The following is a 19,850-nucleotide window of genomic DNA, read 5'->3' as shown; positions in this document are numbered from 1 at the left end:
CAGTGAGGCCAGGGGCCTTGGCATGAGCTGATAAGTGTTCTACAAGTGTCAGGCATCCCTTACAGCATCAAATGTATAAATTAACTGTGAACCCCTTCAGATCTTCATTATGAGACCCGCTGAACGATATCTGATGCTGTTCACAGTGACTTTAGTTCAGTGAATATGTCTCTATCACCTTCAAATCTGACGCCTGCAGCACGTGCATCCTTTTCCTGAAATGCAGATATGGGCCTTAGTGTTTCATCCATTCAGCAGCAAGTCTTGCTGGTTAGACTGGGAGCAATTTAGAGCCATTTTCAAAGTTTTTCACATCAGTGTATCTCTTCCACTTCATCATGGCTTGCGTATGTTCAAGAAAGATTCCTATTCTGCAGCCCTCAGTCTTTAGCTTTTTAAGCATTCTTTTTCATTGAAGGATAGAATTTATGCTTTGCAGGTTTTTAACTGGAGGAAGATCTCTGGGAGATTTGGAGCAGGCACTGAGCTCCAGAATGGATTGGATACCTTGATTGAGTGCCCTGAGGACTGCTTGACTATATTCACCCTCACAAGCCTTATTTCTGTATTATGTCTTGATTCTCAGTCAGGATGGGAGTAGCGCTGTGGGGGCACTGTGATCAGCAGGACTCTTACTCTTTATTCAGCACTATTGGGGAGGATGGCTCATTTAAGTAAACCAAGGAGAAAGAGAATGCCTAAAGTCAGATAGTTCAGACTCCTAACACTGATGACCAGAGGAAGCTCCATTCTCTAAGTAGGGTGAATGTTGCTTTTTTTCCATGGTGCTTTGTGGATTGTTGGTGGGACACTTCAGAGATAGAATGGGATTTAAGGGGAGATGTAATCATGAAAATTACCAGCCAGGCACAAAATCCGCTCACCACCTTTTACCATGACAATAAGGATGAGAGATTGAAAGTGTGAAAAAAATTACACACCATAAGCAAATAGAATGTAACATGGAGTAGTTTGTAATTGAGGGACCAGACCTCAAGATCCTTCATTGCCATTGATGAGGGCCCTCCTCAGGCTGTCTGCTGAGTGCCAGACTAATTCCAGCTGTGCTTTTGAGTGGCCTTCAGATCTGCTGAGGCCAGTGAGCATCACTGTTTTGTGTTTTGTTTCTGCAAAAGAATAATCCGCAGTGATTCCGTCTGTCCCCAGAGGTTTATGTTCCAGTCCCAGTAAAATCTCTGTTTCTCTCAACTGTTAGCATGACTCTCAATTTCATTGGGAGGAACACAGCTGCTGCAGCTGTTTACACACTGTCAGAAGAGTCCAGGGGTTGGAAGTGGGGAATAGAGTCAGGATCCATGCAGTGGGAGGGCCAGTATTAACCCAAGGATATGGGGAAAGGGCCAGATGACAGCGCCCTGATGACAATCAGGGTTGGAAGCAGGCAAGGCTGATGAGGCAGCAGATGGAGATCATTTCCAGGTTTCTAAACATGCCTTGTGATTCGTTTCTTTGTATTTACACTTCTGGGGCCCTTATGCCAAGTAGGTACTGTGTGGATGGCCTTGCAGCATTCCCCCTGCTTAGCCTGTAGCATATGCATGATGCACAGATCTGAGCGACTGCAGGCAGAACTGTGGGACAGGATCCAGCAATGTTGGAGAGCAAGGACTGCACTGCTCACCTGGGGGAAAAGAGGGAGTGTGCACTCCTAGGCAATAGGCACCCCAGAATTTAGCTTTCCCTCATTTTGTTAGGGTATAAATGGGATGGAGAGAAGTGGAGTTGGGTGGTAACTGAGTTTGGCCCTTTTAGGATCATCCTCGAGATGTTAATCTGGATCAGTTTGGTGCCCAGGATTTCAAGGGAGACTGTAGCAGGTTCAGGGAAGTCGGGGGTTTATAAATGCATAGATTCCAAGGCCAGAAGGGACCATTGTGATAATCTGGTATGACCTCCTACATAATACAGGACATAGAACTTCTCCAAAATAATTCCTAGAGCAGATCTTTTAGAAAGCATCCAATCTTGATTTAAAAATGGAGAATCCACCATGACTCTTGGTAAATTGTTCCAATGATTAATGGAGAGGTTTGGGGTTTTTTGGAACTCTGTGAAATGGAGAGACTGGGGTGACACCTCCTCACCCAGAAACACTGCCCTCTCTCTGAGTTCGTAGTAGGAGGGAGCAGATACAAGTGTCATCTGTATCCCAGTGAATTACAGTGTGCACAGGAAATTTAAGGAAAGTCTGTACTTCCCAACCCATGAGATCTAAAGGGAGTGTCTAGACATGGGGCACAATGGGAGAGAAGAGTGACTGAGCTCAGTGAGGACATAGGAGGTTCAAGCAATGGGACGTTTATTGGGCAGAGTGCCAGACCATGGTGGTATCCTGGTCAGTTAGCATAGGGAATCTGGATTGCTCAGCTATCCCAGGCTCTCCAGGATGCCTTCTGGCCCTGTTACTCTGCCACCTGATCACCACAAAGCACATGGGTCTACTGCAGAAAAGTGTAGTAGCTACAGTCTGACTCATGCACTTCAAAACAAGGAATTGAGCTCCTGCTAGCCCTTATCACATCGCAGTCCATAGCTGAGCTCTCCCCCCAAGCCTGGGCTGTACAAACTGCCTCTCTGTAAAAGGTCTTTGCTTGTTTGACAAGCTTTCCTCTTTGTAACCCTGAGCCAGAGATTATGTGACTGAGAAGATGGGAAAAAATGAACCCGACTCCAAACTCTTTAGGCCTTTGAGTCATAACATCGTGGAGTTAATATATGCCCCAAATGCACCCCAAACTTACCACTGTCCTGTGGGCTCTCATCCTGCCCCTCCTGTGGACATGAAGCGGATGAGTCCTGTGGGCTCATCATCTCTGCCCCCCCCACACACACACATGCACGCACACACTGGAATGAGGGTGGTTAAGACTTAGGACTTTTGTGTTTTGGCAAAACCTTTACAAATCCAAATGGGTACCTTAGTTCCCAGTTACTGGAATCCTTAGCTCAGCCACTTAACTCTGTTTATCCCTGACTGTCTCCCTCAGTGCTAGCTAGGCAACCATGGTCATGTCCTAATGTCACTCTTGGATTTTCCCTCTTCTTGTTTCTCTGCAATTGTTCACGTCAGGCTTGGTAGCAAGGATAGTAACATAGCCCCAGTCCAGACTTCCAGACACACTCTCCCTGATGGAGACAAGCCCTTCTTACCAGGTCCACAGCTGACACGAAGAACTTGTGTCATGTGTTCTGCTTGCCAGTGCCAGCCACTTGTTGCCAAGTTGAATGCTTGTAAGATAATAGTGACTCCTTGAGAAGCAGAGACGCCCTGTAGGCAGAAGCTCCCCTGGCCTCGCATGCAGGGTCATAGAGATGGATGACATGTGATGGCTCTTCTCTTCTCAGGGCTCTGAAGAGTGACAACTTTGCCTGGGAAGGAGAATTAGAGAACAGTGTCTACAGCAAGGTGACAGGAAGCCAGTTGGCACATCCCAAGTATCAGCCGACTGCTGGCAGCTATCAGCTCCAGTTTGCTGTGCAGCAACTCCAGCAGCAGAAGCTTCAGTCCCGACAGCTCTTGGAGCAGAGCCGAGCCCGGCACCAGGTAACTGAGACAAAAGTCTGCTTGAGAAGGAACACTGCTGGTTTTTATACCTCTGGGCCAGCATGGGGCAGTATCACACCCAGAACATGGGACAGGCTTTTGAGGGGAGGTAGCACCTCTTATAGGTTATGAAGACAGGACTGAATTTATATTCAGTGATTCTGATAGCAGCGTAATGCTGCTGTCCCTCTTGGCCTTCCTGCTGGGTCAGGATCCCTCTCTAGTTGGCTACCTGACTGCTACTGCTCACTATCCTACACAGTGCCTGAGTTAGAGCCCAGCCTTACTGGGTCCAGAGATTCCTTGTCAGTAAATCCCATAGTTGTGGTGGCAGGTGTCTGTGTCTACCAAGGGCACATGTGGTTGTGCTTACATGGGTGCTACATTTGTGTCTCCCCATTCCCCAGAGTCTCATAGCTGTGTTGGCATATGTCTGTGCCCTCTGAAGTTGGTACCAGTGGTTTCTGTTTTGGCTACAGCCTGACCAAGTCCCTCTTCTAAGGAGTAGCCCACACAGCGCAGTACCCATGCACCAAACAATGTAGACTGAGAGGGAAAGGACTTCACCACAATGATGACCAAACATTACCTGGATTGTCTCATTCCTGAGGAAGTCCCCACCCCTCCTATGAAGGAATAAGATTTATCTCTACCAGGAATAATCTAAGCGCTTTAGGTGCCTAGTAGATCCAGGTATAGAGCCTGAGCCTAGGTGTGAGCTTCTCCCACACCTCCCTATGGATCCCCTCAGGGCCTGTTACTCCCCATTGTTATCAATCAGTGCGTCTAGTGTTTCCTTTATTTGCTAGGCACTCAGCCATTTGGCACAGAGTCAGTCCTTTGACACCATTGCAAGGGCCAGGGGCTGATACAAGTGCTATCAAGGCAGGAAGAAAATGAAAATGGGATCAAGATCTTTGTGTCCTGTATGATTCCCACATAATGAATGGCAGTGTTTCAGCAGCTGTGTCTGGAGCAGCATCTCCACACTGCAGATGGAGACCCTGCAGGGGTCCTACTGAGTTTATAATGCACCAATTACCCCATTTGTCATAGGGGTCGAGGTTTCCTTCATTTTGACAGGGGCCTGAGTGGCTGGAACCCTGCTTGAGGGGCAGTGGGATTCTTCAGGTGCTTGAACCTCCACTCAGCACAGATTGTTTGACCCAAGCTAGGTGGAAGGTATTGGTATTTGCTGGGCTATCTGGCAGGGCTGGCCTCAAACAAAAGCAAGAGCTAAACATGTGGGGCTTCCCCACATCCATATCAGGGACATGAGTTACTAGTTAGCGCAGGGTCCTTAACAAACAGCTTATGATCCAATTCCTACCATTCTGGGAGTGAAATCAGAGGGGGAGGCAGCTCCCAGCTCTGCTTCCCCTAACCGTGTCTGTACTATGTCCGTCCTTTCTTTCTTCAAACTCCTCCCCACTCCTCTTCACCCCCTCCCCCACTGAGCAGGAGCAGAAGGCCCTTCTTTCATCTCTGTCCAAGGGGCTCTGGGTGGGTAACCGTGGCTGCTGGTGAGTTTAGGGTAGCACTGCAAGCTGATACGGGCTGTGCCTGTGAGGAGGCTGGAGCTGACCATGGGGGCCTGGCTGAGCCCTCTTCTAATTGCCGACATTGAGCTGATGTTATTTTTGGCCTACGGCAGAGCCATTACTCAGGAGTTTCTGTTAAAGTGATTCTTTGTTAAGCCTCCACTCCCTCACTTGCTCTCCCTCCCCGCCTTCTCCCTCTGAGCCAAACAGTTCAGAGCTGCAGTATCAAGGACATTGCCATGCCATGGGCTCGGGCAGCTCTGAAGTTGCCATTAATGAAGAAAAGGATTTACTTAACACAGAGCTCTCGGGGTATGTCTACACTGCAATTAGACACCCACGTCTGGCCGGTGCCAGCTGAGTAGGGCTCATGGGGCTCGAGCTAAGGAGCTGTTTAATTGTGGTGTAGACATTCGGGCTGCAGCTGAGCTCTGGGATCCTCCCACCTCACAGGGTCCTAGAGCCCGGCCTGCAGCTCGAGCCCGAACATCTACACCGCAATTAAGCAGCCCCACAAAGCTGAGTCAGCTGGTGTGGGCCAGCCACAGGTTTTTAATTGCAGTGTAGACATACGCTCAGACTTTCTTGTAGTGGAAGCTAGGTCTTAATACAGAGATTGTCTCATGGATACCTCTCCTCCCACTTGCCTTTGCCTGGTGCCAGACAGATCTCCCATCCCCGGCAAAACTGCACTGACTTCTCCTGCTCAGTAGCCTGAGCTGCCCCCCATCCCAACAGACTCACCAGCACCTACCTTACCGCCACCTCCCTCTACTGCTCACTGGCGCCTGCCTCACCTCTGCCTCTCACCGTTGTTTGGATCCCCCTGCCTTCCCTAATAGCTCACCCATCCCATTACCTCTTCCCACTCACTTTGGCCCAAGCCCCCATCCCTCGCCCTCTTACACTCACCATTGCCAGGTCACAATACTGCTCATTTTCACTCTGGCCTCCTGCCTTTCCTCCTACTCACCATTGTTTGCATCTCCCCACTTCCTCTCCTCTCACTGCACTTGGGCCCCCACCCACCCATCAACTTACCATCACTTAGGCTTCACTCACCTCACACTCGTTGTCACCCAGGCTTCCTACCCCCACACCTGCTCACCATTGTCATTGTTTTCTGCCCTCCTCCATCCACTGTCCTGCTTGCTCCACCCAGGTCCTCCTCCTTTTTTCCTTCTTCCCAAAGCCTGGGCCCAACCTCTTGCATTGATAAAACATCCTTATGCCAATGACACCAATGGCTCATGTGGCAAAGGGACATCAGGAAAGTATTTAATAAATGTAACAGCTGGACATAAGGGGAGGAGCCAGGAGCAGGTGACCAGCCCACTCTGCGCACCACAGTTTTTCAAGCCAGAGGTTCTCACTTTTCCTTTCTCTCTCTCTCTCTCTCTCTCTCTGTCTCCATCCTTCCCTCATTCCTCTCACTTTCTCCCTCTGTCCTCCCTTCCTGTACTTTAGATCTGCGCCCACAAAAAGCCTTCCTGAGATGGCATCTCATGTTGATGAGTTTTCCCCCATTCCTTTTCTCAAGCAGCCTGGCTTGGAGGTTGGGAATGAGGAGTGTTTATTAGCATCCTGAAGGCAAGGCCCACAGAAAGCATGTGTCCTCACAGGCAGGGTGCCTGCGGTTGAGGGAGGTCAGTGAGTAGCATCAATGGATCTTTGACAGCCCTCCTCACCTGGCTGAAGGCTCCCTATGTACTGCAGCTTCACAGTGCTGGGAGGGCAGCCTGGACACAACCAACTTTTATTGCTCTGATCCAACAAAATTCATTGTACAAAGCCAGAAAAATGAAGCATTCATCTCGGAATTGCTCCTGCTTCTCAGAGCACTGTGTGTGATGTGGGGGAGGGGAGAGAGGCTTGGCAGGAGAATTCAGAGACTCCGTCAGCACAGCTGTGGGGAATGGTACAGAGGAGGGTGAGACCTGGGTTTAGAGACGTGCAGCACATCAGCCTCCAGCTTCCCTGGCTTTGGATTCACCTCTTCTAATGGGTCCTGGGTTCTTCCCTCAGAACTTTAATCAGAATTCAGGAGCTTTGCTAGATCTCATTTTATCCATTTTCCAGACTGTCCAATTCCTGCTTCCTGGCGCCCTTGATTCTGTGATCCAGTGGATAGGGCATTGGACTGGGACTCAGGAGACCTTGTTTGTATTCCTGGCTGTGTCAGCTCATTGGGGGACCTGAAGTTACTTCACTGCTTTGTGCCTCAGTTTCTGATCTGATACTGACCCCCTTGTGTGAAGTGCTCTGAGATCTGTGGACGAGAAGTGTTACAGTAGTGCTGAGAATTTGATACTGTTAGCAGCAGGAGAACTGAAGCCCAAATGGAGAAAACCTCTCATTTGAAAGGGGCATCGTGCTATATGTTGCTGTCAGTGCTTTGGACCCTGCATTCTGTGTATCTCTAGGCCATAAAGAGGGCATTTCCATTTGATGCCCCAGTTCCAGTCATGGCTTGGGAATTGCCTTGGTGAGGCAATCCAGTCATTTCTGAGGAGCCTAGGTGCTCATGCTATGGCTCTGTGGTCATCTGATATGTCATGCCCTTGAAAGGTGCCTAGCTGTACTGTAAGCAGTTTCTTTTTCCCATTCTCTATATGACTTGTGGTTTGGATGTGTCTCTCTGTCCACAGGTAGCATGTGAGTGAGTAATAGCAGCACCATTGTGCATGATACAGGGAAGGGCTCCTCTCCATGCTGCCTGTAGCCTGATTTGCTGGATGTGAGCTGTATGCATGGAAGGACATGGGTGACATGTTCGAAGCCATACGTATGTGTGCAAAGGGAAGGCATGCTGTGTGCTGTACACACTCTGAGGAGTGCACGATCTAAGGATAGACAAGTACTCAGAAGTCAAGGGAAGGGGAATACCAATATAAACAATCAATGAGGTCAACTCAATTCGCTATAGGCAACATGACAAAAATAGGTCTTAAAGAATGAGTTAAATTTGGAAAAGGTAGGTCATTTATGAATGAGCTCAGGGAGATCATACCATTCATAGAGGGCTGAATGGGAGAAGGCACAAAGGTGATTGTGTGAGAATCTGACAAACAGGTGGAGGAGGTTGGGAGCGCTGTCAGAGCAAAGGGGACAGAGAGGCAACATGAAGTTTGACAAGGAAGGATAAGTAGGGAGGAGCAGAGTTATGTAGAGCTTTGAAGGTGATGACAACAAGCTTAAATCTGATACTGGACTGGTTCAAGGAACAGGAGTTCCATGATCAAACCAACAGGAAAGGAAGAAAGTTTATCAACAGTAGCATCATTTTTTATGGACTGAAGGGAGCAATGTGTGACATGATCTGACGTGGATGTTGGCAAGGCAATTAATAAACAATCAGTGTTTACTTTCTAATTGTTCCCTCTACTGGGGATTTGCCACTAACTCTCATGGAGGCCTCTCCTCTCTGTGTAGGTTTGTTCTGTTTGCTTAGTCTGTATCTATTGTGTGTGTCTGGGTAACTACTAGATTTAGAGCTTTATCCCAACCATTGCACAGAGGAAATATTCTGAATTAAAACAAGACTGGTTCAGTCATATAGTAAAATGATCCCCACCAATGCAATCTGTGTCAAGAAGAGTCAGATAAAACATGAAACAAATAATGGTAATGAGCATTGGGGTCACTGATGATTACAGTTTCAATCAGTAGTTTAAATAGTTTTCTGATATAAATACTGTGTCCAGTTTATCCCTGATTGCTAAATAATTCTCTCTCTCTTTATACCCTTCAGAAAGTTGCATGTTCCCAAGTTAGTCAGTGCTTAGCTAAGCAAAGGAGATTTACCTTTCCCCATAACTCATTTATTTTGCTCTTTCTGGATACCCTCCAATTTGACAGTGTCACACTGGGAATGTGGGGCATTCAAAGCAATATTCCAGGTGTGGCTACACTAGAACTACCCCCTCCTTGCTCTGGGTTGGCAGGCCTATTTGAGAGCAGCCCTAATCTGCATTGACCTTTTTTGCGACCGTATTTCATTAAAAACTAATTAGCTCCCCTCCATCCATCTTCTTCATCCATTTCTTCTTGCCAGTTTTCTCCCTCGGATTATTTTTCTGCAAATGTGTTAACTGCAGTTTTCCAAGGTGAATCAAATTTTTGTTTGCTATCTATAGGTCAGATCTTTAGTTTATGTAAAATAGAATAATGCCACTGAAGTCAGTGTAGGTATGTTGATTTATACCGCATGAAGCTCTGCCCCCAGGTTTCTAATCTCACTATGTTTGTTTGTTGTGGTAGCACACACACAATGTTCTGAATGCTTTCTAAATATATAATAAAACACAGTCTGTTTCCCAAAAAGCTCACAGTTCAAGAAAACAAACTTTGTACAAAGGATTGGGTAGAGAGAGAAAACATACAGTCAGTTTATTTTAACATATATCAAGACGCAGTCCCTTTCCTGAAGCGTTTATAAACTAAGACCCACTGTACTCCAATTTGTGAATTCTATTAATATGCTCTCCTTTTTCTAGATCATTAATGAAGTCCCTACATAAGATTGGCCCTTACACTGACCACTGTGGTTCCATATGAGGCTTCCCTTCCCACATCTCAGTACTTTGCCAGTTATCCTCACTTTTTTGCCCCTTTGTTTAGTGATTCAGCCAGTTTTCTGCCTTATTCAAACTGATTTGACTGAACTTTGTGAATAGATTTAATAGAAAACTGTATCAAATGCTTTACAAACATCTAAAACCCCACCAAATTTTATACACTTATTTTTGTAATTCTGTCCAAAAAGACAATTATGTTTGTCTGACAAGAGCTAATCTTTATAAATCCTCATTTCTGCTTATTGCCTATGATTCTGTCATTCTCAGATTTAGTGATTATTTATTTATTTTAGTTGTGACATTTGTTCCATTATTTTGCTATGGATGGAGGTTGGATATATAGATTCATATACTGTACAGTCAGAAGGTACCAATATGATCATCTAGTCTGACCTCCTGCACAACACAGACCATCACCCATCCACTCCTGTAATAGACCCCTGACCTATGACTGAGTTATTAAAGTCCTCAAATCATGGTTTAAAGACTTTAAAGTACAGAGAATCCACCAGCAAGTGAGCCGTGCCCCATGCTACAGAGGAAGGCGAAAAACCCCCAGAGCTTTGCCAATCTGCCCCAGGGGAAAATTCCTTCCCGACCCCAAATATGGTGATATTTGTGACCCCAAATATGGTTTACCAAATATGATAAACCCTGAGCATGTGGGCAAGACTCACCAGCCAGACACCCAAGAAAGAATTTTCTGTAATAACTCAGAACCCACCCTATCTAACATCCCTTCACAGGCCATTGGCATATCTATAACCAGAAGTCAAAGATCAGTCAATTGCCAAATTAAGCTGTCCCATCATACCATCCCCTCCATAAATTTATCAAGCTCAGTTTTGAAGCCAGCTAGGTTTTTTGCCCCCACTGCTCCCCTTGGAAGGCTATTCCAGAACTTCACTTCTCTGATGGTTAGAAACCTGCGTCTAATTTCAAGTCTAATCTTCCTGATGGCCAGTTTATATCCATTAGTTCTTGTGTCCACATTGGCACTGAACATAAATAATTCCTCTCCCTCCCTGGTATTTATCTCTCTGATGTATTTATAGATAGCAATCATATCTCCCCTCAACCTTCTTTTGGTTAGGCTAAACAAGCCAAGCTCTTTGTGTCTCCTCTCATAAGACACATTTTCCATCTGCGAATCATCCTAGTAGCCCTTCTCTGCACCTGTTCCAGTTTGAGTTCATCTTTCTTAAACATGGGGGACCAGAACTGCACCCAGTATTCCACATGAGGTCTCACCAGTGCCTTGTATAATAGATATGGGATCATTCTTCTTTCTGTTTTTAAAGATCATTAGCATAACAGTTTTTCTTCAAATTTCTGGTGCCTCCTCACTTTTAATTGTGAGTGGGTAAGTAAGCTTGGTTTCTGCTTGCTGATACCTTAGGATGTGCCTCACTCTAATCAATTGATTGTACATGTGACATTTTCTAATTAGAAAGCATTCTTTTTGTGCGGGTATCATTTTGTCTGTACTTTGTTTCTGTATAACATAAGAAGAGGTGTGATCTACTGGTGTGTGCACAGGACTGAGAGCCAGGAACTCATGAGTTCTGACTCTAGCTCTGAGGCTGGCTCCGTCTGTGGCAAGTCACTTGTCCTTTCTGTGGCCAGAGTGCCCATCTGTAAAATGGGGTTAAATACTCCTGACCTGTCTCCCAGGAGTGTTGTGTAATTACCTAATGTTTTTGCAGTGTTTGAAGATGAAAAGTCCTGCATTGTGTTAAATATTATGCAGCTTTGTGCCCCTTGGAACCTTCCACGAGGGAGGGCGAGAGTCTCCTCAGCAGCCAGTCCAAATCCCCAGCATTGTGAACACTGTTCAGGATGTTTCCCTTAATAAACTAATAACTGTGAGGTACTGGATGCTCCTGGGCTGTTTATATCAGAGCTTCTTCCATGCTTCTGCCTTCCCTAGAGCTGAACTATGTGGATCCTGACTGATGAGGGTTCTCCTCCATGTGTGTATGTGCTGAAGTTTCCTCCTATCCCTTTCTCTGGCCTCCTCTGCTGCCCTTTTGTTTGCACAGTAGCTTCTGGTTTCCCACCCCCACTCCCACAGGATTCACAACAGGGCTGCTGCTTTGTAGCTGGATCCAGAAGCCATGGTCAGTGTCAGCGCCCAGTCTCTTCACTCTCGCTGGGATGGAAGGCAGCCAGGATCTCAGCACAGCGTGGAGACAAAGGCCTTTCAGACGTCTGTTGTCCCCAAGAAAAACAATCCTGATCTTCTCTTAGGCAGATCTTGGCCCTGTCTCTGATGATCAGCCTGTGTTAAAAGAATTCCTGTTTGTTCTTCTTCCTGGATGACAGACCTTCTTGCCTGAGCATGTTTGGGGAGGTGACATGGACTGTACAGAGCAAGAGGTTTGCAAACTCCAGGTGTCTCAGGATTTTACTAACAAGGGAAAAGCACTTTTAAAAAAAAAATTCTTGGGCATGACATCAAATGGGATGCAGTGAGGAGTGGTCTCTGGGTCAAGAGAAGAGAGCACAGTGAGCGGGGACACTCCATGTGTACCCTGATAATATGATAGTCTCTCCGCTGCAGTGGACTATGCCAAGAGTGTGGCATTTACTGCCTTCCTCCTGACTTGTCATTTACACAGTTATACCTAGGGATTATCCTCCTCAAGAAGCTGGGATCAAAATGGAGCTGCAGGACAGGGAGAGGTTAAGGGGGAGTGAAAAGCTCAGCAGATCTTGTCAGTGAATTGTAGTAGTGGGAAAGGCCTGGTTTGGCACCCGCATTCTCCTTTGTCCCCAGGGCTCTTGCCTGTCAGAAATTCCTTCCCACACATAAGTGCCCTGCCATTTGCCAGAGAATTGTGGGGAAGAGGGGGCTTTTCCTGTCTTTATGCTGGGACTCGGCCAACCCTCAGACTGTGGCTTTCTCTGGAGCCTGGAGCCCACTCACTGTGGGTCTTCATGTTCCTCACCAGAGAAAGAAACGCAGTGCAAATGCAACAAAGCGCACTGGAGCCCAGCCATTCCCAGGAGACTGGTTGGTGCTCACCGATTCCCCTCGTCTTTCATAACTGACTTTTCACCATTAAGCCACATCGCTACAGCATCATTGCTCTGAACTGGGGATCTAACTAAGCAGCTTTGAGGAAGGACAAGGCAGAGTTCCAGGCAAGGTGTAACTTCCTAAAGAGAATTGAGTGCTGCTTTGAATCTCAGCTGAGGGGTGCAGAAAGCCATTCTCCTGCTCTGCCACCTGCATCCCTGTTTTCCAGTGCCTGGCAGTGCACAGGCTATTTTGCCCCATCTCCCAAACCTTCAGCGCATTCTCTCCTTTCCTGAATGGGAACTTTTCCTTCTCCCCAAAGCATCCCCAGAGTCTGAGTCAGGGGAAGATCCTCTTTGTCAGTTGCCCTCTTATTGCCCTTTGCTTCTGTGAGGGTAATCTAGGGCCTTTTATTAGCTCAAAGACTAGGAGCGGGTTGGATCTGGGAGTCAATGTTGTAGCACTTGCTGCATTGTGCCACAGTAACAGAGATTGTCTGCATTTCTAGAGCTAACCCTGTAAAATTCTGCTGTAAAAACTCCTTCATGGCATCAGTCATCCTCAATTCGTAACTATCTCTGAGACTGTGCCAGGAGCCCTCTAGTCCTGGGAGTAGTGGGATAGAGACTTTCTCTGGGCAAAGGCTCTCTCTTCCCATTCAAGGCTCCCTGCCACATGGGTTCTCCCAGCAGAGTTGCAAAGGGGAAATAACCAATCCTTGTATCTTGTTTTCTATCAGGCTCTCTTTGCCAACCATCCACCACCCAACTCCAGCAATCTATCCATGCCAGTTGGTTCTGGTGCCCGCAAGACATCAAGTGCCACTTCCAGCATCCAGAACGCAGCCAGTTTGCACAAAGTGATGCCATCTCAGAGTACATCATCTCACCTGGTTCCCAAGCCCCCAGCCAACCACAGGCAGGCAGTGGTCAGAAAAGTGGCAGCCCAGAGGATTTCCAAGTAAGTTTTTCCCATGCCAGAGAAATCTGTGAGGAAAACATTGCCAACAAGTCTCTTTGATACAGATCCTTTGGGGCCTGACTTCCTGAATTGAGACCTTGGAAGTGCCTGGCCTGTATACGTTGGAGTAGTTGTACCCTAAAATGGAGCTTTACCTCACAGTGTAAGCAGAGCCATAGCTTCATACAAATATGGGGACATAGGAATTGCAGTACAGGATCAGAGCAGTGTGCTACCTACACACTATCCTGTCTCTGTTAGGTGGCTCCTGGGGAAGCAGGGCTTGAGTAGCAAGATGTGTTGGATGTGCATGAGCAGAGGTGTGCTGGAGAAGCTGGTACATTTCCTACCTGCGCTATGGCTATCTTTCAACAGTGCAGTAAATTCATCCCCCAAAACTATTTAAAAAGAAAACAAGATGTTAGCAGAGTTGGTTGACTCAGTGAGTGTGGACATAAGCATGAGATCTGGCAGGTCTGTGCTGGTGAATTCACCATCCAGTTCTCTTTGTGCTGGGGTGGCTCGTGTTAGTACAGGTGACAGGCTGTGTCAGTGGGCTCCTTTGCTGGACAGCAGGGATGTGTGTTTGAAGATGCCGGTGTGTTGTGCTCACTTGTTGGCAGGGAGAATGTTTATCCTTGTGAGATGGAATTGCAGCTCCTTGGACAGACTTTACTTCGCTGCATTTTTGTGGTTTCTGCTCTGTGACAAGCAGGAGTGTGGGAAAACCGGAAAAAGCTCAGCACCAAAAATGCACAGAAGGGGGGGGAAAGCAAAAGATTCCTGCAGAATTTCAGAAACCTAATCCAAGTATTGAAGGCTGCAAGGAGCCGCTCCGGAAATATTCTCTGAGTTGCCTTTTGGACTCCAGCACAAGGCTCCAAACCCATTCTTGCCATTCATGAGATCTCACAGTAATATTTTTTCACTTACATGGAAAGCAGCTATTCTTCTAGCATACTGGAAGCTGATCAATTTCAAACCACTATTTGTCCTTCCTACATAATCTATCCATCTAAATCAGAGAAAAGATTGGAGATACTGTAAACACAGCAGGATGAATGGAGGAAATTCTTCCTCAGAGAATCACAGAGATCAGAGATGAAAAAGATGTCTTCCGTTCTTCAGTCCATTCTTTCCATTCTCCAGCTCTTCTACACAGAGCATTTTTTGATGCTATGTCCAGCCTGCTTTTAAATATCTCCAGTAACAGGAATTCTGTCACTTCACAAGAGTCTAATCAACTAATTGATTAGTTGGTTGATTAGTTTAATCAACTTATTGCTAGGAAATTTCTCTTGATGTGCAGCCCGAATTTCTCCTTTGGTTTGTTTCATCCTGTTGATCCCAGTTACTCCTTCCTTGGGGCTAGTCTACATTTAAAACTTACAGCGGCACAGCTACATCAGTATAGCTGTGCCACTGTAAGAGCGTTGTATAGCCAACATAATAAAACTACTTAAACAAGCGTCAGTAGCTATGTCAGCGCTTGTGCAAGCAAAATTTATGTCGCTCAGGGGGATGTTTTTTTCACACCCCTGAGCGACAAAAGTTTTGCCGGCTTAAGAGCTACTGTAGACAAGACCTGAAAAACCCTAAATGAATTCTCTCCCTTCTAAATGCAGTACTTGAGACCCTTTGAATCCTCTCCCTCCACATTTTTGAGGTTCCTAGTTATAGTTATACTTATTGAAGTTCTTTAACCTCTCCTCATATAGCAGTCCCACCCACCAAGTCCTCAATCATCTCATTTTCCTTATTGGACCCTCTCCTATTTGTCAATGTTATGCTTGTATTGAGGCAGAACTGTAATGTTTCAAAAGTGGTTACATCTGAAAGTAGAACTATCCCATCCCAAGTCCATGACATGGTACTGTGTCTTTTTACATAAAACATAGTGTAGCATTTGCTTTTTGGCTGTCATATGGCATTCCCAGCTCATTCCTAATTTGCTGTCCACCATCACCCCTAACTCTTGGCTACTTTCTAGGCCTCCTTCCTCCCAAGACATCTCAGCCCTGTCTGTTCCTTTTAATGGAATATACTGACTTGCATTCATTGAGGCAAAGTCTCATTTTGTTCATTCCAATCCTAATGATTCTGTGCTTCATTTTTCTAATTTCTCTAAAACCATTTTACTCTCTGTCTCTGCTGTTTGTAGCTTAATGTAATCACATTTTCTTTTCAAAGCTGTTTTTAGAATTTCCTCCAGGCTGTGTAGATGGTTCTGTCTCCCTGAACCATCTCTTCCTTCCAAGCATTATCATCTCACTCCCAGCCAGCACATATGGTCTCCAGAAGAGTAGGAGAAGCATGAGAGAGAGAGAAACCTCAGCTACAAACAAGATAGAGATTCTAAAGATGAACATTACTGACTCATCTAGCAACTCAGGACACAAAAGAAAAAGTAATAGAACAACCAGACAAGCAAGGCTTGTCTTTTCTATTCCTGTTGCCTTTTGTTTTCTAAGTCTCCCAGCTTGGGAAAGGGGAAGGGTGTCCTTGTGGTGGATTGCGTCTAAGGCAGACTCCTTACTAAGGTAATGGAGCAGAAAACTGGGGCCTACATTAAGGTGTGGCACTGAAAAGAACTCTTTAAAGTTCAGCTCTGTTAGAAATTTGACTCTATAAAACAGTCTCATGGGGTTCCATGTTTATTGTCTCTCAGTAATTTCCGGATTAAATATGGTCTGATTACAACTGGAAAGATAACTTTTCTAACTGCTAGCACTACAAACTCATCCTAGACTCCAAGAATCAATTTGGGTTCTTTCCACCTTGTACACCATCATCAGTTATGACGGTTCTACAGGCCAAACTCATATCCTTTGGTGGGGTCACCCAGGTGTTATTAAGGGTAGAATTTGGAGACAGTGAGATCACACTGTCACTGAAGCAGCATTTATAAACAGTGGGGTCAGGCAGATGTTACTGAGGGCAGCATTTGGTCTGCAGAACCTTCATTGCAGATGATGATGTGCAAAGCAGATCGAAATCAGCTTGACTTTCAGAGCCTGAGGTGAATTGGCATGGTTGGTAGATAGAAAAAAAACTTCTTTCCACTTGTAATCTCAGAACATTTGGTTTGGAGTGACTGAGACACAATGAATATGAAATGCTGCAATGCTATTTTTAACATTCACTATTCAGAGAAAAACTGCTTTTTAAAACCAGAACTATGACAGTACCAGGTAAAACAAGACCTTGAAAAGCTGGTGAGCAGAACCATCACTCAAAGAAAAGAACACTGCAGACAAGGGAGAGGAATCGCCAAGTGGAGAAAAGAAACGGTACAATTCATGGCGCCAGCATGCATAGAGCCTCAGGAGAGCCATGGGCAGTCTTTGGCCAGCTGTTGACTGACAGAAACTGATGGTGATGTTGCTTAGTGTAGCACAATCTCTTGTATTGAGCTTTTGTGTTAATGCCATTTCCCAATATTTCCATTCAGGCACCTGCACTGACTGAGTGTTCCCTGTAGATAATAGTAGTGTGGCCCAGAGGGAATGAAATTGGTTAGTATGTCAAATTCCCATTCCCAAGAAGAATCCTTCTGCACAATTTTTTGTATATATTTACTTTGTGTGGCACCGACAATATCTGCGAAAGTGCAGAACTTTTGGACCTATCATAACTAACACAGGGACAGGGAGGAGATGATGCCTTTCTTCAGCCTTCTGCAAATCCATCTCAGAATTGGGTGGAGTCTTGACTGCAATCTGATACAGCTATAGCCAGCTGTCTTAGCAAGGACTGGCCAATCGTGGCAGATATGCAGAAAGCAGAGGAGGTGGCTGCAGAGAGAGCTCTGCAAATGGCTATGGTTCTGGTTTGAATGCTATCCTTCCCAAGTTTATTTATTCCTTGGCAGACATGATGTGTCTCAAGTGTGCTGGGTGTATCTCACACAAAAGCAGAGTGCCCATTGTGGAGAGGACAGACAGCAACAGAGCAAGCATGCGGCTGTTATTGGGACCCCTTTCACTTTCTGCTACTGCTGCACAGAGGCATGCTTGTTGTTTTAGCTCCTGAGTGCCTGGGTTAATCAGGCAGCTTGACCCTTAGACATTTTTTGGCAGCTGTAGCAGTGCATCTGAGAGAAGTGCCTTGATTTAACATACTGACACAGCTGGGCTCACTAGGCTTGCAGCTCTAAGCCCCTGGCCAGCCTCAGATCATACACACAGACACACATGCAAAGACACCCTGTCCAAGAACAACAAAGAGGAACGAGCCTTACTGGCATTGGTTCTTCACATCTGGTGCTGTTCTCTGGTCAAACCTCAGCTCTTGTATGATGTGAATTTGCTGGGATCAGTCCTGTCCCCCTTATCCCATTAATCTCCATTTATAGCATCCCCAGGAATAAGTTGTAACAATGAAGAGGCTCAACGTTTGGATCCCCGGTAACCAGTAAGAACAGCAGCTCCCTCCAAAGCTGCAGTCCATGCCGGACAGCTTAGGAAAAAGTGGTGTGTCAGAGTAAAGGATGTCAGCTCCCATTCCAAGGCAATCATCAGGCTAAGAGATAACCAAAGCACTAATGAGCATTTACACAAAAGTGAGAATGGGGAGAGGGCAACTTTTGGGGATATTAAAGAAGAAGAAATGACAGGATTTAGTGAGAGATTGACTATTGGGGAGAAGAACCAAAGTTGGCAGACAGTGAGGCCTGGAAGATGGGAATGAATGAAGTTGTCAGACAACCCAGGGATGGAGAAGAGAGGGATTGGAAGGAAAGATAATTAGTTCAGTTTGGAGAGTGAGTATGAACTGGCAGTGGGACTTCTAAGATGACACGAGAGAACTTGAGATATGAAACAGAGGGGAAGGGGTCAGGGGCAAAGATGTAGATCTGGGAATCATCTGCATAGAGATGATGTTTGAAACTGCAGGAGTAAATGAGGTTACAGAGAGAAAGAGTATGTAGAAACAGAAGATGGAGGGCGGGTCTGTGGGATGCCAGCAAAGCGAGTTCTGTTTAAGTGCAGTTATGGGTAGAAGTATGACCCTCCCGTCCTTGGCTCCCCGTGTGTCTTGGTGTCACACCTGCTGACTTTACTGACACAATGTGTTTTTACCTGTTAGTCCTGCATACTTCACCCAGCTAAAGTGAGTGAGCTGGATTCGACTCTGCCTCATGCAGCACTGACAGAATCAGCAGCTAAATTCCAAGTACAGAATCTTTATATGAGGCAGAAAGAGCCCAGCTGGACTCTCAGGTCCTGGCTGGGTTTTGCAGCATTGGCAGCAAGAAACCATGAGCACAGTGGATCCAGAACTGTCCCTGAAAAACAATAAACATGGAACCCAGCATGTCATTTGACAATAGCATTTCAGATTTTGACTGAGCTAAGGAGAAGAGTGTTCCGTGCAAATGTCATATCAGTGCCTGCTCCTCAGGACCCCAATTTATTCCATGTGACCCAACTGAAAAATACAAGTGCCCCTGACTGGTCACACAGCTGCCAGAAGCACCTGGATTATTGGCAATTTGCTGACTGAAATCTGAAGGCAAAAGGTGTCAGTCAACACTTCAGAAGTTGCACACATGTGCCTGAGTCTGTTAGTCATAAACACATCACATGGGGATTGGAGACTACTATTCTTGTCACTGAGGAGAACTGGGAGTTATTCTGAACTTGTGCAAGAGAGGTGAGTCAGTGGAGGAGGAGGAAGAATTGTAGCAGAGATAGGAGTACTGAGCACAGGAGTCTGGAATGATCAGAATAGAAAGGCAGAAGGGCCAAGAAGTAGTCAGAAAGGATACAGGGACAGAGAGCCAGGAGGGGAGTCAAGAGGGATCAGGGAGAGATGAAGGAGCGGTGAGCGAGGAATAGATTTCATAAATGTTCAGGCCAGAATGAACCATTATGAGTATCTAGTTTGACCAAGAGTCTTCAATGAGTTAATCCATTTTAAAACAGGAGAAAGAGCTAATCTCACTATGGGAGTGATTCTCTCCTGACAAAGGAAGCATAGTTGCACTGCACAAAGCCCAAGGAGCATTTATTCTCTTTGTGTCCCAAACTTTTGTACTAACTGCAGATGGGTCTGCAGAGGCATCTGTATTATGTCTGCCAATGTGAGAGTGGGGATTGGATTCTTCTTGTGTGTGGATCTCAGCCTTCAAAGCTGGAGACAGCGTCCAGTTTAGTGATTCTGTGAGCTTCTCCAGTAGGGGT

At 46.0% G+C, this 19,850-nt stretch overlaps 1 protein-coding gene across 6 annotated transcripts in view; it reads left to right on the top strand.

The window, feature by feature from the left end:
* TTLL5 (tubulin tyrosine ligase like 5) overlaps positions 1–19,850 on the top strand; it is a 194,208-nt gene that overhangs the window by 152,268 nt on the left and 22,090 nt on the right. For 4 of the 6 annotated variants that reach the window (XM_067532885.1, XM_067532877.1, XM_067532912.1 and 1 more), the window contains 2 exons: positions 3,367–3,565; positions 13,445–13,665. In XM_067532885.1, coding sequence (XP_067388986.1) covers positions 3,367–3,565; positions 13,445–13,665 — 420 coding nt within the window. The remainder of the gene's footprint in view (positions 1–3,366; positions 3,566–13,444; positions 13,666–19,850) is intronic. The other 2 variants (XM_067532904.1, XM_067532896.1) reach the window with 1 other exon arrangement.

The sequence above is a fragment of the Emydura macquarii genome, unplaced genomic scaffold (assembly GCF_026122565.2).
Source record: "Emydura macquarii macquarii isolate MOO-44397 ecotype Brisbane River unplaced genomic scaffold, CSIRO-AGI_Emac_v2 contig_374, whole genome shotgun sequence".
NCBI classification, from domain to species: domain Eukaryota; kingdom Metazoa; phylum Chordata; order Testudines; family Chelidae; genus Emydura; species Emydura macquarii.
The sequence above is the reverse complement of the archived record's forward strand: the minus strand, read 5'-3'. Positions and strand labels throughout refer to the sequence as shown.